Here is a 16,748-nt window from a genome sequence, read left to right on the forward strand (position 1 = left end):
GGCCCCGACCACATGTGGGTTACAGATGACTGTACCCAAAGGTCGGGGGGTTAGGATATGGATGATGCGCATGACCCCGTTTCACACATATTAGTTTCTGGGATTTTTCCCAAAGGGAAACAGCCACTCAGGCACAGGGGTCCCGATAAATGGAAAGATGCTTTCTTAGTTCCCCTTGAGCCAGTGGGAGGAGGGCTTGACAGACATCAGAGTTCCAGTCAGAGGCGCAGCTGGCTTGGGTAGTGATCGCTGGGCTCCTTGCTAACCGGCTGTCTGAGGGCACAGCTGCTTTCTGGTCACTCACCATGGCATGAAGGTGAACCTATTTCCCCTCTGAGGCCTCTGACTCGGGTCCAACCCGCAGGGTTCTTCCGTGAGGACAGGATGGAGGAGTGAATTTAACATTTCACTTGGATCCAAGGCGGAAACATGGAGGGGATTATGCACAATGCTCCAGGAAATTAAAAATGCCCATTTAGGTGAGATCAAAGCGTGGCTGGCTGCGCTGTCTGACCTCCTCTTCGTGGCGTCGTCAGAGCAACTGCTGTTCGCGGCACATGTGCTGGCCTTAACTGAAGTGAACTGATGCCTGATAGGAATAGGGAGGGCAGCTGGGGCGATGACATACAGCATTTATAAATAGCAAACCTGGAGCAATGAATTTAAGAAACAAACCCAAATGAACCCACAAAGTAAACTCCAGCCCCAAGGTATCATAGAAGGTAACAAGATACCCAAGAGGGAACCCCGTTTTAAACAGGGACAAAAGGGGCGTGTCAAGGGTGCCCGGAAGTAAGGCGTACAACCAGCACGCCCCCTCCCTTCCTGCTAGAGCTGCTTTGTGTTGCAGGCAGGCTGCAGTCCCTTTACTAAAGCCCTCTTGACCCCCACTCTGCTCCCCACCCTCCCTTGAAGCCCAAAAACACCCTCTCCCTCTCCCGATCCCCGACCCCTTGTCCAGCAGTCTGGCTCCGGCAGGAGGTACACACGACTACGTCAGGATGTTAGACATGAACTCATTGAAGCGTTTCGAGTACTGCTCCGGGTTCACAGTGGAGATCTCAGCCCCTGCCTAGAACACATAAGATACGACGAACTCTGGTCAGAGGCTTGGCCTGAGCAGGAGACAGGGATGTGAGAACTGAGAGGCAGAAACTGGAAAGCGACCGCCGAGACGTGATTAAAGGCGTGCACCACCATGTCCGGCTAAACTCCTTTTTTTTTTTTTCTTTTTTTGAGACAGGGTTTCTCTGTGTAGCCCTGGCTGGCCGGGACTCACTTTGTAGACCAGGCTGGCCTTGAACTCACAGCGATCCGCCTGCCTCTGCCTCCCGAGTACTGGGATTAAAGTCGTGTGACACCACCACGCCCGGCTTATTTTATTTTATTATATATGTATTTATTTATTTATTTATTTTTTTGTTTTGTTTTTTCGAGGCAGGGTTTCTCTGTGTAGCCTTGGCCATCCTGGACTCACTTTGTAGACCAGGCTGGCCTCGAACTCACAGCGATCCGCCTGCCTCTGCCTCCCGAGTGCTGGGATTAAAGGCGTGCGCCACCACGCCCGGCTATATGTATTTATTTATTGGTTTTTCGAGACAGGGTTTCTCTGTGTAGCCCTGCCTGTCCTGGAACTCTCCTTGTAGAAGAGGCTGGCCTCAAACTCACGGCAATCCACCTGCCTCTGCCTCCTGAGTGCTGGGACTACAGGCATGCGCCACCATGCCTGGCAAAAATTTTAGAGTAGTGGGTTTCAACGTTCCTAATGGTGCGGCCCTTTAATACACTTCCTCATGCTGTAGTGACCCGCGACCATAAAATTCTTTTTGTTATTTCAAGACTAATTTTACTACTGTTATGAATAGTAATACAAATATCTGATACATGACCCCTGTGAGAAGATAGTTTGACCCCTAAAGGGGTTTTGACCCATAGGTTGAGAACCTGCCTTAGACAAAAAAAAAACCCATTTCTTTAAAGGGCTGTTTTGGATCTGGCCTGTGCTGACCCTCAGTTTATATAGTTTTCTTGCCTCAGCGTCCCGAGCACTGATGTGTCATTAGGCCATGAGCCTGTTATTCAACATTGGGGATCACCAGGCTGGGCAGGCCACCTCAGGAAGTGACTTATGTGCCATGTGAGAGTTCTCTTGGGCCAGACAGTGGTGGCGCACACCTTTAATCCCAGCACTCAGGAGGCAGAGGCAGGTGGATCCCTGTGAGTTTGAGGCCGGCCTGGTCTACAAAGCAAGTCCAGGTCAGCCAGGGCTACAACAGAGAAACACCGTGGGGGGGGGGGGGCAGGGAAGAGTTCTCTTGGGCTCTCCCTCCTCTAAGTGATGTACCCACTGAAGATGTGGAAAGGCGAAGGTCTCTCTGGGGGGGGGGGCAGCGTGTGGGGAGCCAGCCTGTGGGGAGCAAGCACCGTGAACATGTAAACAGAGCTATTCTTGGCTAGCTGAGGAGATGCACAGCAAGCCGGGCCCCAGGGGAAAGGTCTGACAACTCCTGGGCAAAACAAGCTGTGTCTCTTATCTGGCCAGCCGGGGGCCAGGTGGGGAAGCATGGAGCGCCAGGCGAGGCAGCCAGGCTGCTCTTCTCTATCGGGAAGGCGGGGTGAGGGGTACTGTGTTGGAAGAAGACTGAGGACTCACCCCATGTTTTACTGTTTTGGCAGCATGTGCAGCTTTCTTCTTAGCATCATACGGGGTGAGAATATCAATGACGGCCATGAAATAGACCTCCTTCTTGGGGGCACCTATATGGAGAAGAGAACAAGGGTCTGGGGCATACCCATAACCCCTGGGGCACACCCATAACCCCTGGATCCAAGGTTTAGAGCTCCTCTGTCATTCTGGGCTCAGGGAGCAAAGGGCTCACTTAGAGTTGTGTCTCCTTTGACTCCTTTGACCTTCAGCCACTCCGTGGGGCCAAAGCAACACTATGAAAAGGTCTGTCCTTCCCATGAACTGTGTCTCATCACCCAGGCCAGCCAGAGAAGTGACACAAGACATAAGAGAATGGACCCCAGGTTCCAGTTCTCAGGGTGACCGGAAATAGAAGCCTGGAGGCAAGAGGTGGCAAGTCACCAATGTATGAGGTGGGAAGATGGATGCCCTAAACCCCAACACTGAGCAGGAGCATTGAGTGCTGGCCGGGCAGAGCGGCACAAAGCTCTTACTTTCATGGCTTTTCATGGCATAGACGTCCACAGAAGGGTCGAACTCGCCGGGGCCAAAGAACCGGGGGAAGCTGAGGAGGTTGCCGGGGCTGTCAGGGGGCGTGCCGTAGGAGCAGAGCAGGGTGCCGCCCGTGCCCTCGTTCTCACACTCTTCGTCCTCTGCCCGCTCTTCTACCTCCATCTCCTCCTGCTCTGCCCGGTCTACGTCATGGATGCCCACCAGAAGACTGTAGTCCATGATCTTCAGCTGGGCCAGGAACTAGAGAGGTGACAACGGAAAGATGGAAGGAAGGGGTCATATGGGATGTCCCCAGGGGTACCCAGAGAGAGAAAGCTGTCCTTTGGATTCATCTCTACGCTGACTACGACACCGTAGTCTCTACCATGAGAGTGGTGTCTAAGGTGAGGCACTCACTCAGCAGGCCAAGAACGTGTAAGGCTGGCAGTGGGGGTGACAGGAGTCCCTGAGGACAAGCACGGGACTGTGGGGTAAGTGTTACATTAAAAATGTATTGGTTCGGCCTAAGACGGCTAATAAAAGACACAGAGTCTGAAGCGTAGCTTAAAGCTGCCAGCACTATGCTGGCACTACTACAAATCTACTCCTAAGCTAACATAAACTACTTAAACTGATATATAATACATATACCCCAAGCATTTGCCACTACGGTGATGCACCGGCCATTTTCCCCTCTGTCCTTCTACACAGTCAACTGACAATCCTCCTGATCCTCCAGGAGGTCCCGCCTCCACTCCCTGTCCTTCTGCCCAGCTGATTGGCTAAACAGCCTTTATTGACAGTTGTTACATCCACTCAGCATTCCTCCACAGGTAAGGAGCAAAGTGCTCACTGCCTGAGGGAGGCACACCCCAGAATGGTCTCGGACCAACTGAGGCCATGGTTGCGTCTGAGGAAAGACATAAAGGCATGCATGCTGCACTGTGGAAGAGGGGGGGAAGATTGGTGCAACACTGCAGTTCCCCTCAAACCACAATTCTCAACTGATGCTGAGTCCTAAGCCAATAAAGCAGGCTGGGACTAAGACTTTTTTTTTTTTAAGATAAGTGTGGTTATGCACAGTTTTAATCCCAGCACTCTGGAGGCAGAGGCAGGCAGATTTCTTTGAGTTCGAGGCCAGCCTGGCCTACAAAGAGAGTTCCAGGACAACCAGGACTATTACACAGAGAAACCCTGTCTTGAAAAACAAGAACAAAACAAAAAAGCACTAGCTGCTCCTGCAAGCGGACCTGGGTTCAGTCCCCAGCACCCCCATCAAACAGCTCACAACTGCCTGTAACTCCAGATCCAGGCGTTCAGACATCCTCTTGGGCCTCCACACACAGGCACCTGCACAAACTCAGGTACTCAAAGATAGATGGTGCATGCGCGCGCACGCACACACACAAATAATAAAGCAAGCAAACAAAAAGGCAGTCCTAGCCCACCACTCTGTTGAAGGTCAAAAGATGACGTGTGGACCAGGGAAGAATTCTGGACCCTCCCCTAGGGAAATAGGGAGTCAGAGAGAGAGAGAGAGAGAGAGAGAGAGAGAGTGTGTGTGTGTGTGTGTGTGTGTGTAGGACCTTAACAGCTGGTTTCCAGTCACTGTGATAATGCTAGATGCCCTACCACTATGGGAGCACCATGTGTCAGAGAAACTAGTAAGGATACAGGGAGGAAACACTCCATACTGGGTTCCAAATGCCCCACCAGTAAAATGATATGTCAGGAGGTTTGAATGAGACTGGTCCTCATGGGCTCAGAGGGTTGCATACTTGGTCCCCAGTTGGCGAACCTGTTTGGGAAGGATCAGGGGGTGTGGCCTTCTTGGAGGTGGCGTGTCACTGAGGTGGGCTTTGAGGACTGTGCCATTCCCACCAAACTCTGCCTCCTGCCTGTGGGTACTCGTAGGCGCTCAGCTGTTGCTGCCACCCTGCCTCTGCTCCACTATCATGGACTGTACCCTTTGAAACCATAAGCCCAGCTAAACACTTCCTTTTCTATGTTGCCTTGTCAGAGCAACAGAAACATAACTGATGCAGTGTGACTCTATGGAATGCCCATCTGTACGGGTTTTACCTGTGACCCATGCTGACACCACTGATACCGCCCAACCCACCAGCCTTTCACTGCACTCCTGGGAACCAGGAGTTCCCTGTGTTCTGAGGGTTAAAGAGGTTCTTGAGAGCCTTTAATCCCAGCACTTGGGAGGCAGAGGCAGACGGATCGCTGTGAGTTCGAGGCCAGCCTGGTCTACAAAGTGAGTCCAGGATGGCCAAGGCTACACAGAGAAACCCTGTCTCGAAAAACCAAAAAAAAAAAAAAGAGGTTCTTGATCTGGAAACAGGATGAAGACAAAGGTTAGCTAGTACCTCAACGTCCCGCTTCAGTTTTTCCAGGAAGTTCTTTTTACTCTCTTCTCCCACGTGCAACTTCTGCCCTTCATTGAGGAAGTCGTTATCTTTGAATGTTGGCAACTCCTTGGCCTGGGAGAGCAATCAGCAGGGTCCAGTTAAGGCAGGGCAACTCGCTCGGCCAGGCAGAATGGCTGTTCTGCTGCGAGCAGTGTGCGGAGTGGGCAGAGGGCTTTGACACAGACTCAGCCGCAGCACAGAAGCGGAGAGGTGAGTATGGGACAGCCAACGACAGCACACGTGATGCGTATCAGCCAGTGAGGGCCGAGGGAAGGATCCTCTCCTCTGAGGCTGGACGCCACCAGAGCACAGAAGCTCCTGAGTGGTTCAGGCTGGACTACAGCACAGACACATTCTCCACCCCAGCAGAACTACAAAGGACCCAGCAAAGGCAGAAATGAAACGCTGAGTGCGCCAAGGACAGGCAGGCAGGTGCTTAATGACACAGAACGTTTCATGGTAACAGGCTGCATGTTTGGGGAAGCTGGGGGGGGGGGGCGGTCACAGAAGAGGTGACAGATGGCCAACAGAAGGTGACAAGTGACCCTTTCACCTTTGCTCAGCATCGCCATACCTTTTCCTTGTCACTCGCTTCTCTGGCAACAGTAGAACCCTGGAAAGACAAGAGCCGTCAGAGGTCACGCTGAGGCAAACCCCTTTTGCAGATGCACATGTGTGCAACATACGTGCATGTGTGTACTGGAGCCAGAGGTGATGTCAAGTGTCAAGTGTCATCTTCTGCTTTTTTTTTTTTTTTTTTTTTTGGTGGTTTTTTGGCATAGACTTTCCATATGTAGTCCTGCCTGCCCTGGAACTCACTATGTAGACCAGGCTAGCCTCCAACTCACAAGGCTCTGCCTGCCTCTATCTCCCAAGTGCTGGGCCTGACCCTGCACCTGTCTGTTTGTTTTGAGACAGAGCCTCTTACTGAGCTAGGAGCTCACAGAGTTCGCTGGACTGGTGTGAAGGCAAGCCTGAGCATCCCTCCTGTACTGGGATCAGAAGTGAACAACCTCATGCTTGGCTTTTTATGTGGATGCTGGGGACTGAACTTTGGTCCTCAGGCTTTCACAGAGGGCTCTTAACCCACTGAGCCATCCCATTAGCCCCTGAGGGGCCAACTTCTTTGAGCAAGCAAATGGACACTAGACACTAGATACAGTTAGCAAGCAAATGCAAGTAGGCTGGGGAGTGTCTGAGGGGAGCCAGAAGGCAGACACGGCCCACTCTAGCACAGCCATTTCTTGGGCTGACTATGACTAAAAGACATGGCAAGATGCTCAGTAAACAAGATCGCCCTGGATACCTCAGTTCCCACTCTCACGAACCGTCCTCAGAGCAGTGGCCAAGTCCCTCATCACAACGGTGCTAAGTGGTACAGGAGGAGGAACTCTAAGCATGAAAGGGGAGGCAGGGCCTGGACTGTGGATGAGCAGTAGTGGCCAGGCCTACTTCTGAAAGGGAAGTAGGAACTTTTTTTTTTTTTTTTTTAGGGGAAAGAGGAGGTGTGGAGGAGCACAGGGCTGTTGCGGGGGGTGGGTGGGGGGAGGACAGACTATTTAGACAGAATACATGAAATCCTGGCTAGGGGGAGGGGAAGGACTGTGGGGATGCCAAGGAGACGAGTGCTGCCACAGCAGAGGGAGAGGACAGCAACGGGAGGTGACAGAGTCCAGGCTCAAGGACAGCAGAGTGCCCTGCTTCGTAGCCATAAGCGCCTCCTTCTTGGTGTGTAGGAACCCATTCGTTCGGTCACTTCACGGTGCCTGGACATAAAGCAGAGTGTGTGCATCCGCACAGCCTGTCCCCACTCTGCTGCCCTCGGTGTGCACATCCCACAGTCAGAAACTAAACAGCGTCGACTGTCACACCCATATGGTATGCCTAGGGCTTAAATAACTGTCACCTCGGCGTCAAATAGCTGTAGGTCTACAATAGTTAGGCACACCAACTCTAGGGTTGTCTGTGCCACTAAAGGCGTACTTCCCTTCCCAGTACATAGACTTGGAGGAACAGCGGACACGCAGGGGCAGGGACACACACAGCCCTTTACCTTGAGGTCGTATTTGCGATGTACAGTCAGCCGATGACTGAACACATTCCTGGTGACCACCATGTAGGTTTCCACGCCATCCACGGTCAGGCGGTACATGCCCAGGAACTGCGGCAATAGGGTGTTGCCATGGCACTCCACTATGAACTAGAATGGAACACAGGGAGAGAGGGAAGGCTCAGGGGCAGGAAAGCGCCTCTGCCAGGCCAAGATGCTCTCTGAGCTCCTACCACGGGGTTTTCTTTTTGTTGTTGTCGTTGTTGGGGGTTTTGTTTGTGTCTTTTTGTTTTTCAAGACAGGGTTTCTGTTTTAGCCCTGGCTGTCCTGGAACTCCCTCTGTAGACCAGGCTGGCCTTGAACTCACATAGATCCTCCTGTCTCTACCTCCTGAGTGCTGGGATTAGAGGTGTGCGTCACCACCGCCTGCCTCAACTAGTGGTTTTCAAAGCAGGCTCTGTTGGGGCTGGAGAGGCAGAGTCCAGTGGTTAAGAGGGTGGGCTGTTCTAGAGGACTTCAGGAGAGCCAAAGGGCTCTGTATTCACAGCTCTGACTACAGCATAGTCCTTCCTAGACTTGCTTTGTAGACCAGGCTGGTCTCGAACTCACGGCGATCTACCTGCTTCTGCCTCCCGAGGGCTGGGATTAAAGGTGTGCGCCACCACTGCCCGGCTGACAGCGTAGTTTAAAACCCAAGGCTTCCGCTGTCACACTGAAGGTCAGAAGTTCCCTTTGCTCCTTCTCTTTGCCTAGTGACCAGAGTAATGCTTTACCTCCGACTGTAACTCAGCTGGTCTGGAAGCATCTAAGAGAGAATGAGGGAGATGACTCTGGATACGAGCATTTGCTCTCTTCTCGAGAGTCTGGCTTCAAACCCCAGCACCCACATGGCAGCTCACAACTGTCTGTACCTCCAGTTCCAGGGGTTGTGACACTCTCTTTTGGCCTCTCTGGGCAGCATGTTCATATATGGTGCATATACATATTTGTAGGTAAAACACCCATAAACATAAACTTAAAAAAAAAAAAGATTTATTTATTTATTTATTATGTATACAACATTGTGCCTGCATGTGTGCCTGCCCACTAAAAGAGGGCACCAGATCTCATTATATATGGTTGTGAGCCACCATGTGGTTGTTGGCAACTGAACTCAGGACCTCTGGAAGAAGAGACAGTGCTCTTAACCTCTGAGCCATCTCCCCAGCACCCATACACATAAATTATTTTTTAGAAAGGTATGTAAGAGGTCATACAACACACCTCTGGGGACACAGGATATATTCCAGACTCAGAGCCAATAAGATCATGCGGGCCAGACCTAAGGAATGAGCTAATCTACTAATGTAACCATAGCATGACGGCATATGGGGAAGGCTAAGGGGTGGGAGCAGGCTGGTATCTGGGACATGTCCTTAGGAGCAGTGCCTGCTCTAGCCACTTCCTTGCTACACATTTCCAGCACTTTAATACTCTGCCCAAGCACATGAGGCACAGGGACTGGGCTCTTCGAAACCACGAGCCAAAACAGATCCTTCCTCTTTTTTATTTTTATTACACTTGGCTGATTGACTGGTTGGTCACCCATGTACTGCATGCCTGTGGAAGCCAGAGGACAACTTGTAGGAATCAATTCTCTCTCTCTTCTCACCATGCGGTGGTCCAGATGAGAATGTCCCTCACAGGTTCAGATGTCTGGATGCCTGGTCCTCAGCTGGTGGCATTTGTTTGGGTTGGCTTAGAGGGCGTGGCCTTGCTGAAGGAAGTAATGCTGCAGATACCTGACCCCACTGTGATCCCGACACTGCGAACTGTAAAAACTTCTCTTTTGTTTGGTCTGGTTGAGCCTTAACACACACATTTAATCCAAGATATTTCTGTACACAGGATTTAATAAAGTTAACCCTAGGTCAAGAGGTGGAGCAAGAAACCAGCTGACAGGAATTAAACAGTAGGAGGGACTGTTTTTGTTTGGTTGGTTTGGTTTTTCTAGACAGGTTTCTCTGTGTTAGCCTTGGCTGTCTTGGACTCGCTTTGTAGACCAGGCTGGCCTTGAACTCACAGAGATCCACTTGCTTGTGTCTCGCCGTTTCCCTCAGGTGTTTTGCCACAGCAATGCAAAAAGGAACTACTATACCGGGAAGCACCCGTCATCCCCAGACTGGGCCCCGCCTCCCCACCAAGCCCCACTGGAATTCTCTTTCCCTCTCCCAACCCATCCCCTGGGACTCACCGTACCTGGTGGTATTTCTTTAGGATGTTGTGCATCTCGGCCACATCCTCACTTGACACAGTCTTGATGACAAAACGCCGGTCATAGGTGGTGAGGAACCGTGTGCCACACCTGCCCTGGCTGTCACTGTTGATGGGAGCACTGCGTGTCACTGAGTTCTGAGGAGTCCAAACAACAACAGTTGGTTTTGATGAGGAACACAGTAATATTTTTTTTTCCCTTTTTCTTCCCACAGTGCTTTTCACACACTGGGCATGTGCCCTAGTGCTCAGCTACCTCTCCATTCCTAAGGTTCTGGCTTCAACTTGGAATCTTCTACAGACTAAATGGCTTAAGGACCGACAAACACCAAGACAGAGGTCTCCAGGTAGACATTTCCTGACCCATTTTCTCTTGATATGTTCACATCCTTCTATACATTTTTCTCCGTATGATGAGAATTGCTCTCATCTTTGACCTCAGACACCTAGGCCGTGTGTGGACGTTATGACGTGTCTGTCAGTTCTGACCCAGAAAGCTGATCTAAAAACTACAACTACCTTGATGTGAAGCGAGCAAGGTTTTTGTTTTGTTTTAATGTATTTTTTTAAATTTATTTATTATTATGTATATAGTGCTCTGTCTGCATATACTCATGCGTGCCAGAAGAGGGCATCAGATCTCATTATAGATGGTTGTGAGCCACCATGTGGTTGCTGGAAATTGAACTCAGGATCTCTGGAGGAGCTGACAGTGCTCTTAACCCCTGAGCCATCCCTTCAGCCCTTTCTTTCCTTTCTTTCTTTCTTTCTTTTTTTTTTTTTTGGTTTTTTGAGATAGGATTCTCCGTGTAGCCTTGGCTGTCCTGGACTCATTTTGTAGACCAGGTTGGCCTCAAACTTACAAAGATCCACCTGCCTCTGCTTCCCTGAGTGCTGGGATTAAAGGTGTGTGCCATTACTGCCCAGTTCGAGGAGACCAAGTCCTAATCTTGACCCTCACAAGCAGTGTGGCCTCCAGTAAGCCATTTAAGTTTCCCCACTCGGAACCCAGGGAGACAAACCAAGAGGACCACTGAGTCTCTTACGTAACAAAGCTTAGGAAGGGCTCAGGAGGCCCCACCCCAGGGAGCGAGGACACACACATGCTTCTTTCTCTCTGTACTGACTCCATCACTTGATGACCCCTCCTAAGGAGAGAAGTTGGTTTCATCTCTCTTCCACTGCCTCCCTCATGTGGCCCTCACTCATCGGTGCATGATGGAAGGCAGGCTAGGAGCCTCTGTGGCTCTATCTCTGGTCCTCCTCAAGACCTGTCCCCCATTATGCTCAGACACAGAAGCACACAGAACATGGGGGGACGGGACAGGTGGACATTGGGAAGTAAGACAGAGGCGAGATCTCTTCTGCCCAGGTTCTTAGAATCCACCACTGGGGATCAGCTCACAGAAACGCCCTTTGCCCAGCCCTTCCTCACCTCATGAAGTCCTACTTGGTCACTTAACACAACCTCACTGAACCCTCGGGAGGGGCTGGAGAGAGGGCTTAGCGGTTTGAGGTGCATACCGATCTTTCAGGAAACTGAAGTTTGACCCCCAGCACTTAACAGTAACTCCTATTCCAGGGGAAATCCATGGGCACCCGCACTCATATACACATACCCACACAAAGACACACCCAGTGTTAAAAGTAAAAATAAATCTTAAAAAAAAAAAAAAGTGGGGGGGCTGGAGAGATGGCTCAGAGGTTAAGAACACTGTCTGTTCTTCCAAAGGTCCTGAGTTCAATTCCCAGCAACCACATGGTGGTTCATAACCATCTATAATGCAATCTGGGCCCTCTTCTGGTATGAATACTGTATTAATAATAAATAAATCTTTAAAAAAAAAAAGTGGGGGAGGGGCAAGGTGTGGTTGGCACACATCTTTAATCTCAGTACTCGGGAGGCAGAGGCAGGTGGATCTCTGTGAATTCAAGGCTAGCCTGGTCTACATAATGGGTTCTAGGACAGCCAATGCTCTATAATGAGCTCAAAAATCAAATGAGCGACAGAAACTTGTGGAGGACCAGCACTGCCTTCACTGGGTAGCCTCTTCATACGAGAAGGAGCTCGGCTTTCTGCAGTAAAGCCGCTAAGTTAATGAAGCGTGTTCTATGAGTCCCCAAGCCAAAAGGTGAGTAGGCTGTGAGCTGTACCCTCTCCCTGCCTGGTCCTGCAGTAGCAGATACACAGCTGTCGCCTTGTGTCCACTGGCATCCGGGAGCGCGCAAGCTAAGAGGCCCCCTGCCCCCAACAGCACCGTCCACACTGCTCACTTCAGCCTGGAGCAGAGTCAGGTGCCGGAAAGCCTATTGGAGGTTATGATGCCGACACAGAGAGGATGTGGTGAGACAGCAGGGACAGGGGACAAACCACAGTGGGAGGAACAGAGCCAAGTAACCTAGGGTAGCAAAACTGGCGAGCAATTTTCAGAAAGGCAGACTCCATTCAGGTTACGCCTCGGTTCGGGGTTTGGTCCCAGCAGAGCGGCTGGAACCAACCTCGGGACTTCTCAGCCACGGACCGTCCCTCGGGCTTAAGCCTGGCATCTACTCTTTCCTCCTCCTCAGGACACTTCCCTCCACAGTGGAGGAGGAGGGGAAGGTTCCTGCCAGTCTCATCCCACCCCTGTGAACTCTACAATGTTTTCAACAGTGCTTTCCAAGGTTTAGGCATTGGTTTTTGATCCACTGTGATGTCATCACAAATGCCTAGAAAAGTCAGCTATGGTCCTACTGCTTAAAGGCCAAGAAAGTCTCTTCCACCTTAACTAGCAGGCTATGTGCCAGGAAAGGGGCTCAAAGGGGCTGGAGAGATGGCTCAGTGGTTAAGAGCAATGTCTGTTCTTCCAGAGGTCCTGAGTTCAATTCCCAGCAACCACATGGTGGCTCACAACCATCTATCATGTGATCTGATGCCTTCTTCTGGTGTGTAGATATGCATGCAGATAAGGCACTCCGATACAGAAAACAAACACACAAACAAATGAAGAAGAAGAAGAAGAAGAAAGGAAGGAAGGAAGGAAGAAGGGAGGGAGGGGCTTGGCATGTAAGGCTGAGAGGGCACAGAGCCGTCGCCGCTGAGTCAGACTCAGCTGTTCTGACTGACTTTCCTACTAGGCCAATGGCTTCTATGACAAGCTCGTGCTCCAAAGGCAGCAGTGGCCCTGCCATACCTAACCCCTCCTGCCATACCTAACCCCTCCTGCCATACCTAACCCCGCCTACCATACCTAACCCCGCCTACCATACCTAACCCCTCCTACCATACCTAACCCCTCCTACCATACCTAACCCTCCTACCATACCTAACCCCTCCTGCCATACCTAACCCCTCCTACCATACCTAACCCCGCCTACCATACCTAACCCCTCCTACCATACCTAACCCCTCCTAACCATACTCTAACCCTCCTACCATACCTAACCCTCCTAGCCATACCTAACCCTCCTACCATACCAACCTCCTACCATACCTAACCCTCCTACCATACCTAACCCTCCTACCATACCTAACCCTCCTACCATACCTAACCCTCCTACCATACCTAACCCCTCCTACCATACCTAACCCCTCCTACCATACCTAACCCTCCTACCGTACCTAACCCCTCCTACCATACCTAACCCTCCTACCATACCTAACCCCTACCAACCTAACCCCCCTGCCATACCTAACCCTCCTACCATACCTAACCCTCCTACCATACCTAACCCCTCCTACCATACCTAACCCCTCCTACCATACCTAACCCCCCCTGCCATACCTAACCCTCCTACCATACCTAACCCCTCCTACCATACCTAACCCTCCTGCCATACCTAACCCCTCCTACCATACCTAACCCTCCTACCATACCTAACCCTCCTACCATACCCTACCCGCCTACCATACCTAACCCCTCCTACCAGATAACCTCCTGCCATACCCCTAACCCCTCCTGCCAGACCTAACCCCTCCTACATAGACCTAACCCTCCTACCATACCTAACCCTCCTACCATACCTAACCCCCTACCATACCTAACCCCCCGCCTACCATACCTAACCCCTCCTGCCATACCTAACCCCCCCTCGACCATACCTACCTAACCCCTACCTACCATACCTAACCCCTACCATACCTAACCCCTCCTACCATACCTAACCCTCCTACCATACCTAACCCCCCTACCATACCTAACCCTCCTGCCATACCTAACCCCTCCTACCATACCTAACCCTCCTACCATACCTAACCCTCCTGCCATACCTAACCCCTCCTACCATACCTAACCCTCCTACCATACCTAACCCTCCTACCATACCTAACCCTCCTGCCATACCTAACCCCGCCTACCATACCTAACCCCTCCTACCATACCTAACCCTCCTACCATACCTAACCCCTCCTACCATACCTAACCCTCCTACCATACCTAACCCCTCCTACCATACCTAACCCTCCTGCCATACCTAACCCCGCCTACCATACCTAACCCCTCCTACCATACCTAACCCTCCTACCATACCTAACCCCTCCTGCCATACCTAACCCTCCTGCCATACCTAACCCCTCCTACCATACCTAACCCTCCTACCATACCTAACCCCTCCTACCATACCTAACCCTCCTGCCATACCTAACCCCTCCTACCATACCTAACCCTCCTGCCATACCTAACCCCTCCTACCATACCTAACCCCTCCTACCATACCTAACCCCTCCTGCCATACCTAACCCCTCCTACCATACCTAACCCTCCTACCATACCTAACCCTCCTGCCATACCTAACCCCTCCTGCCATACCTAACCCCTCCTACCATACCTAACCCCTCCTACCATACCTAACCCCTCCTACCATACCTAACCCCTCCTACCATACCTAACCCTCCTGCCATACCTAACCCCTCCTACCATACCTAACCCCCCCTGCCATACCTAACCCTCCTACCATACCTAACCCCGCCTACCATACCTAACCCTCCTGCCATACCTAACTCCTCCTACCATACCTAACCCTCCTACCATACCTAACCCCTCCTACCATACCTAACCTCCTGCCATACCTAACCCCTCCTACCATACCTAACCCCCCCTGCCATACCTAACCCTCCTACCATACCTAACCCCTCCTACCATACCTAACCCCTCCTGCCATACCTAACCCTCCTACCATACCTAACCGCTCCTACCATACCTAACCCCTCCTGCCATACCTAACCCTCCTACCATACCTAACCCCTCCTACCATACCTAACCCCTCCTGCCATACCTAACCCTCCTACCATACCTAACCCCTACCATACCTAACCCTCCTGCCATACCTAACTCCTCCTACCATACCTAACCCTCCTACCATACCTAACCCCTCCTACCATACCTAACCCTCCTGCCATACCTAACCCCTCCTACCATACCTAACCCCCCCTGCCATACCTAACCCTCCTACCATACCTAACCCTCCTACCATACCTAACCCCTCCTACCATACCTAACCCCCCCTGCCATACCTAACCCCTCCTACCATACCTAACCCCCCCTGCCATACCTAACCCTCCTACCATACCTAACCCTCCTGCCATACCTAACCCCTCCTACCATACCTAACCCCCCCTGCCATACCTAACCCTCCTACCATACCTAACCCCCCCTACCATACCTAACCCCTCCTACCATACCTAACCCCCCATACCATACCTAACCCCTCCTACCATACCTAACCCCTAACCCCCCCTACCATACCTAACCCCTCCTACCATACCTAACCCCCCCTGCCATACCTAACCCTCCTACCATACCTAACCCCTCCTACCATACCTAACCCTCCTGCCATACCTAACCCTCCTGCCATACCTAACCCCGCCTACCATACCTAACCCCTCCTACCATACCTAACCCCGCCTACCATACCTAACCCTCCTGCCATACCTAACCCTCCTGCCATACCTAACCCCGCCTACCATACCTAACCCCTCCTACCATACCTAACCCCCTCTTACCATACTAACCCCTCCTGCCATACCTAACCCTCCTTGCCATACCTAACCCCTCCTGCATACCTAACCTCCTGCCATACCTAACCCCTCCTACCATACCTAACCCTCCTACCATACCTAACCCTCCTGCCATACCTAACCCTCCTGCCATACCTAACCCCTCCTGCCATACCTAAACCCTCCTGCCATACCTAACCCACCTACAATACCTAAACCCCTCCTACCATACCTAACCCTCCTGCCATACCTAACCCTCCTACAATACCTAACACTCCTGCCAATACCTAACCCTCCTACCATACCTAACCCCTCCTGCCATACCTAACCCTCCTGCCATACCTAACCCCTCCTGCCATACCTAACCCCTCCTGCCATACCTAACCCCCCCTACCATACCTAACCCCCCTACCATACCTAACCCTCCTGCCATACCTAACCCCGCCTACCATACCTAACCCTCCTGCCATACCTAACCCCGCCTACCATACCTAACCCCTCCTACCATACCTAACCCCTCCTACTATACCTAACCCCTCCTCCATACCTAACCGCCATACCTAACCCCTCCTACCATAACCTACCCTCCTGCCATACCTAACCCCCTGCCATACCTAACCCCTCCTACCATACCTAACCCGCTCCTACCATACCTAACCCCCTGCCATACCTAACCCCTCCTACCATACCTAACCCCCCTGCCATACCTACCCCTCCTGCCATACCTAACCCCTCCTACCATACCTAACCCTCCTGCCATACCCTAACCGCCTGCCATACCTAACCCCTCCTACCATACCTAACCCCTCCTGCCATACCGAACCCTCCTGCCATACCTAACCCCTCCTACCATAACCTAACCCCTCCTGCCATAAC

The 16,748-nt window shown here is 51.6% G+C and overlaps 1 protein-coding gene across 1 annotated transcript in view; it reads right to left on the minus strand.

The window, feature by feature from the left end:
- Positions 1-417: 417 nt before the first annotated feature.
- Positions 418-16,748, minus strand: part of Pip4k2b (phosphatidylinositol-5-phosphate 4-kinase type 2 beta) — a 34,472-nt gene continuing 18,141 nt past the window's right edge. The window contains exons 4-11 of the mRNA XM_051158449.1: positions 9,884-10,036; positions 7,649-7,795; positions 6,170-6,208; positions 5,554-5,667; positions 3,181-3,439; positions 2,654-2,757; positions 951-1,072; positions 418-648 (exon numbers count right to left, since the gene is read on the minus strand). Coding sequence (XP_051014406.1) covers positions 992-1,072; positions 2,654-2,757; positions 3,181-3,439; positions 5,554-5,667; positions 6,170-6,208; positions 7,649-7,795; positions 9,884-10,036 — 897 coding nt within the window. The 3' untranslated portion in view covers positions 418-648; positions 951-991. The remainder of the gene's footprint in view (positions 649-950; positions 1,073-2,653; positions 2,758-3,180; positions 3,440-5,553; positions 5,668-6,169; positions 6,209-7,648; positions 7,796-9,883; positions 10,037-16,748) is intronic.

The sequence above is a fragment of the Acomys russatus genome, chromosome 16, assembly GCF_903995435.1.
Source record: "Acomys russatus chromosome 16, mAcoRus1.1, whole genome shotgun sequence".
In the NCBI taxonomy this organism is placed as follows: Eukaryota; Metazoa; Chordata; class Mammalia; order Rodentia; family Muridae; genus Acomys; species Acomys russatus.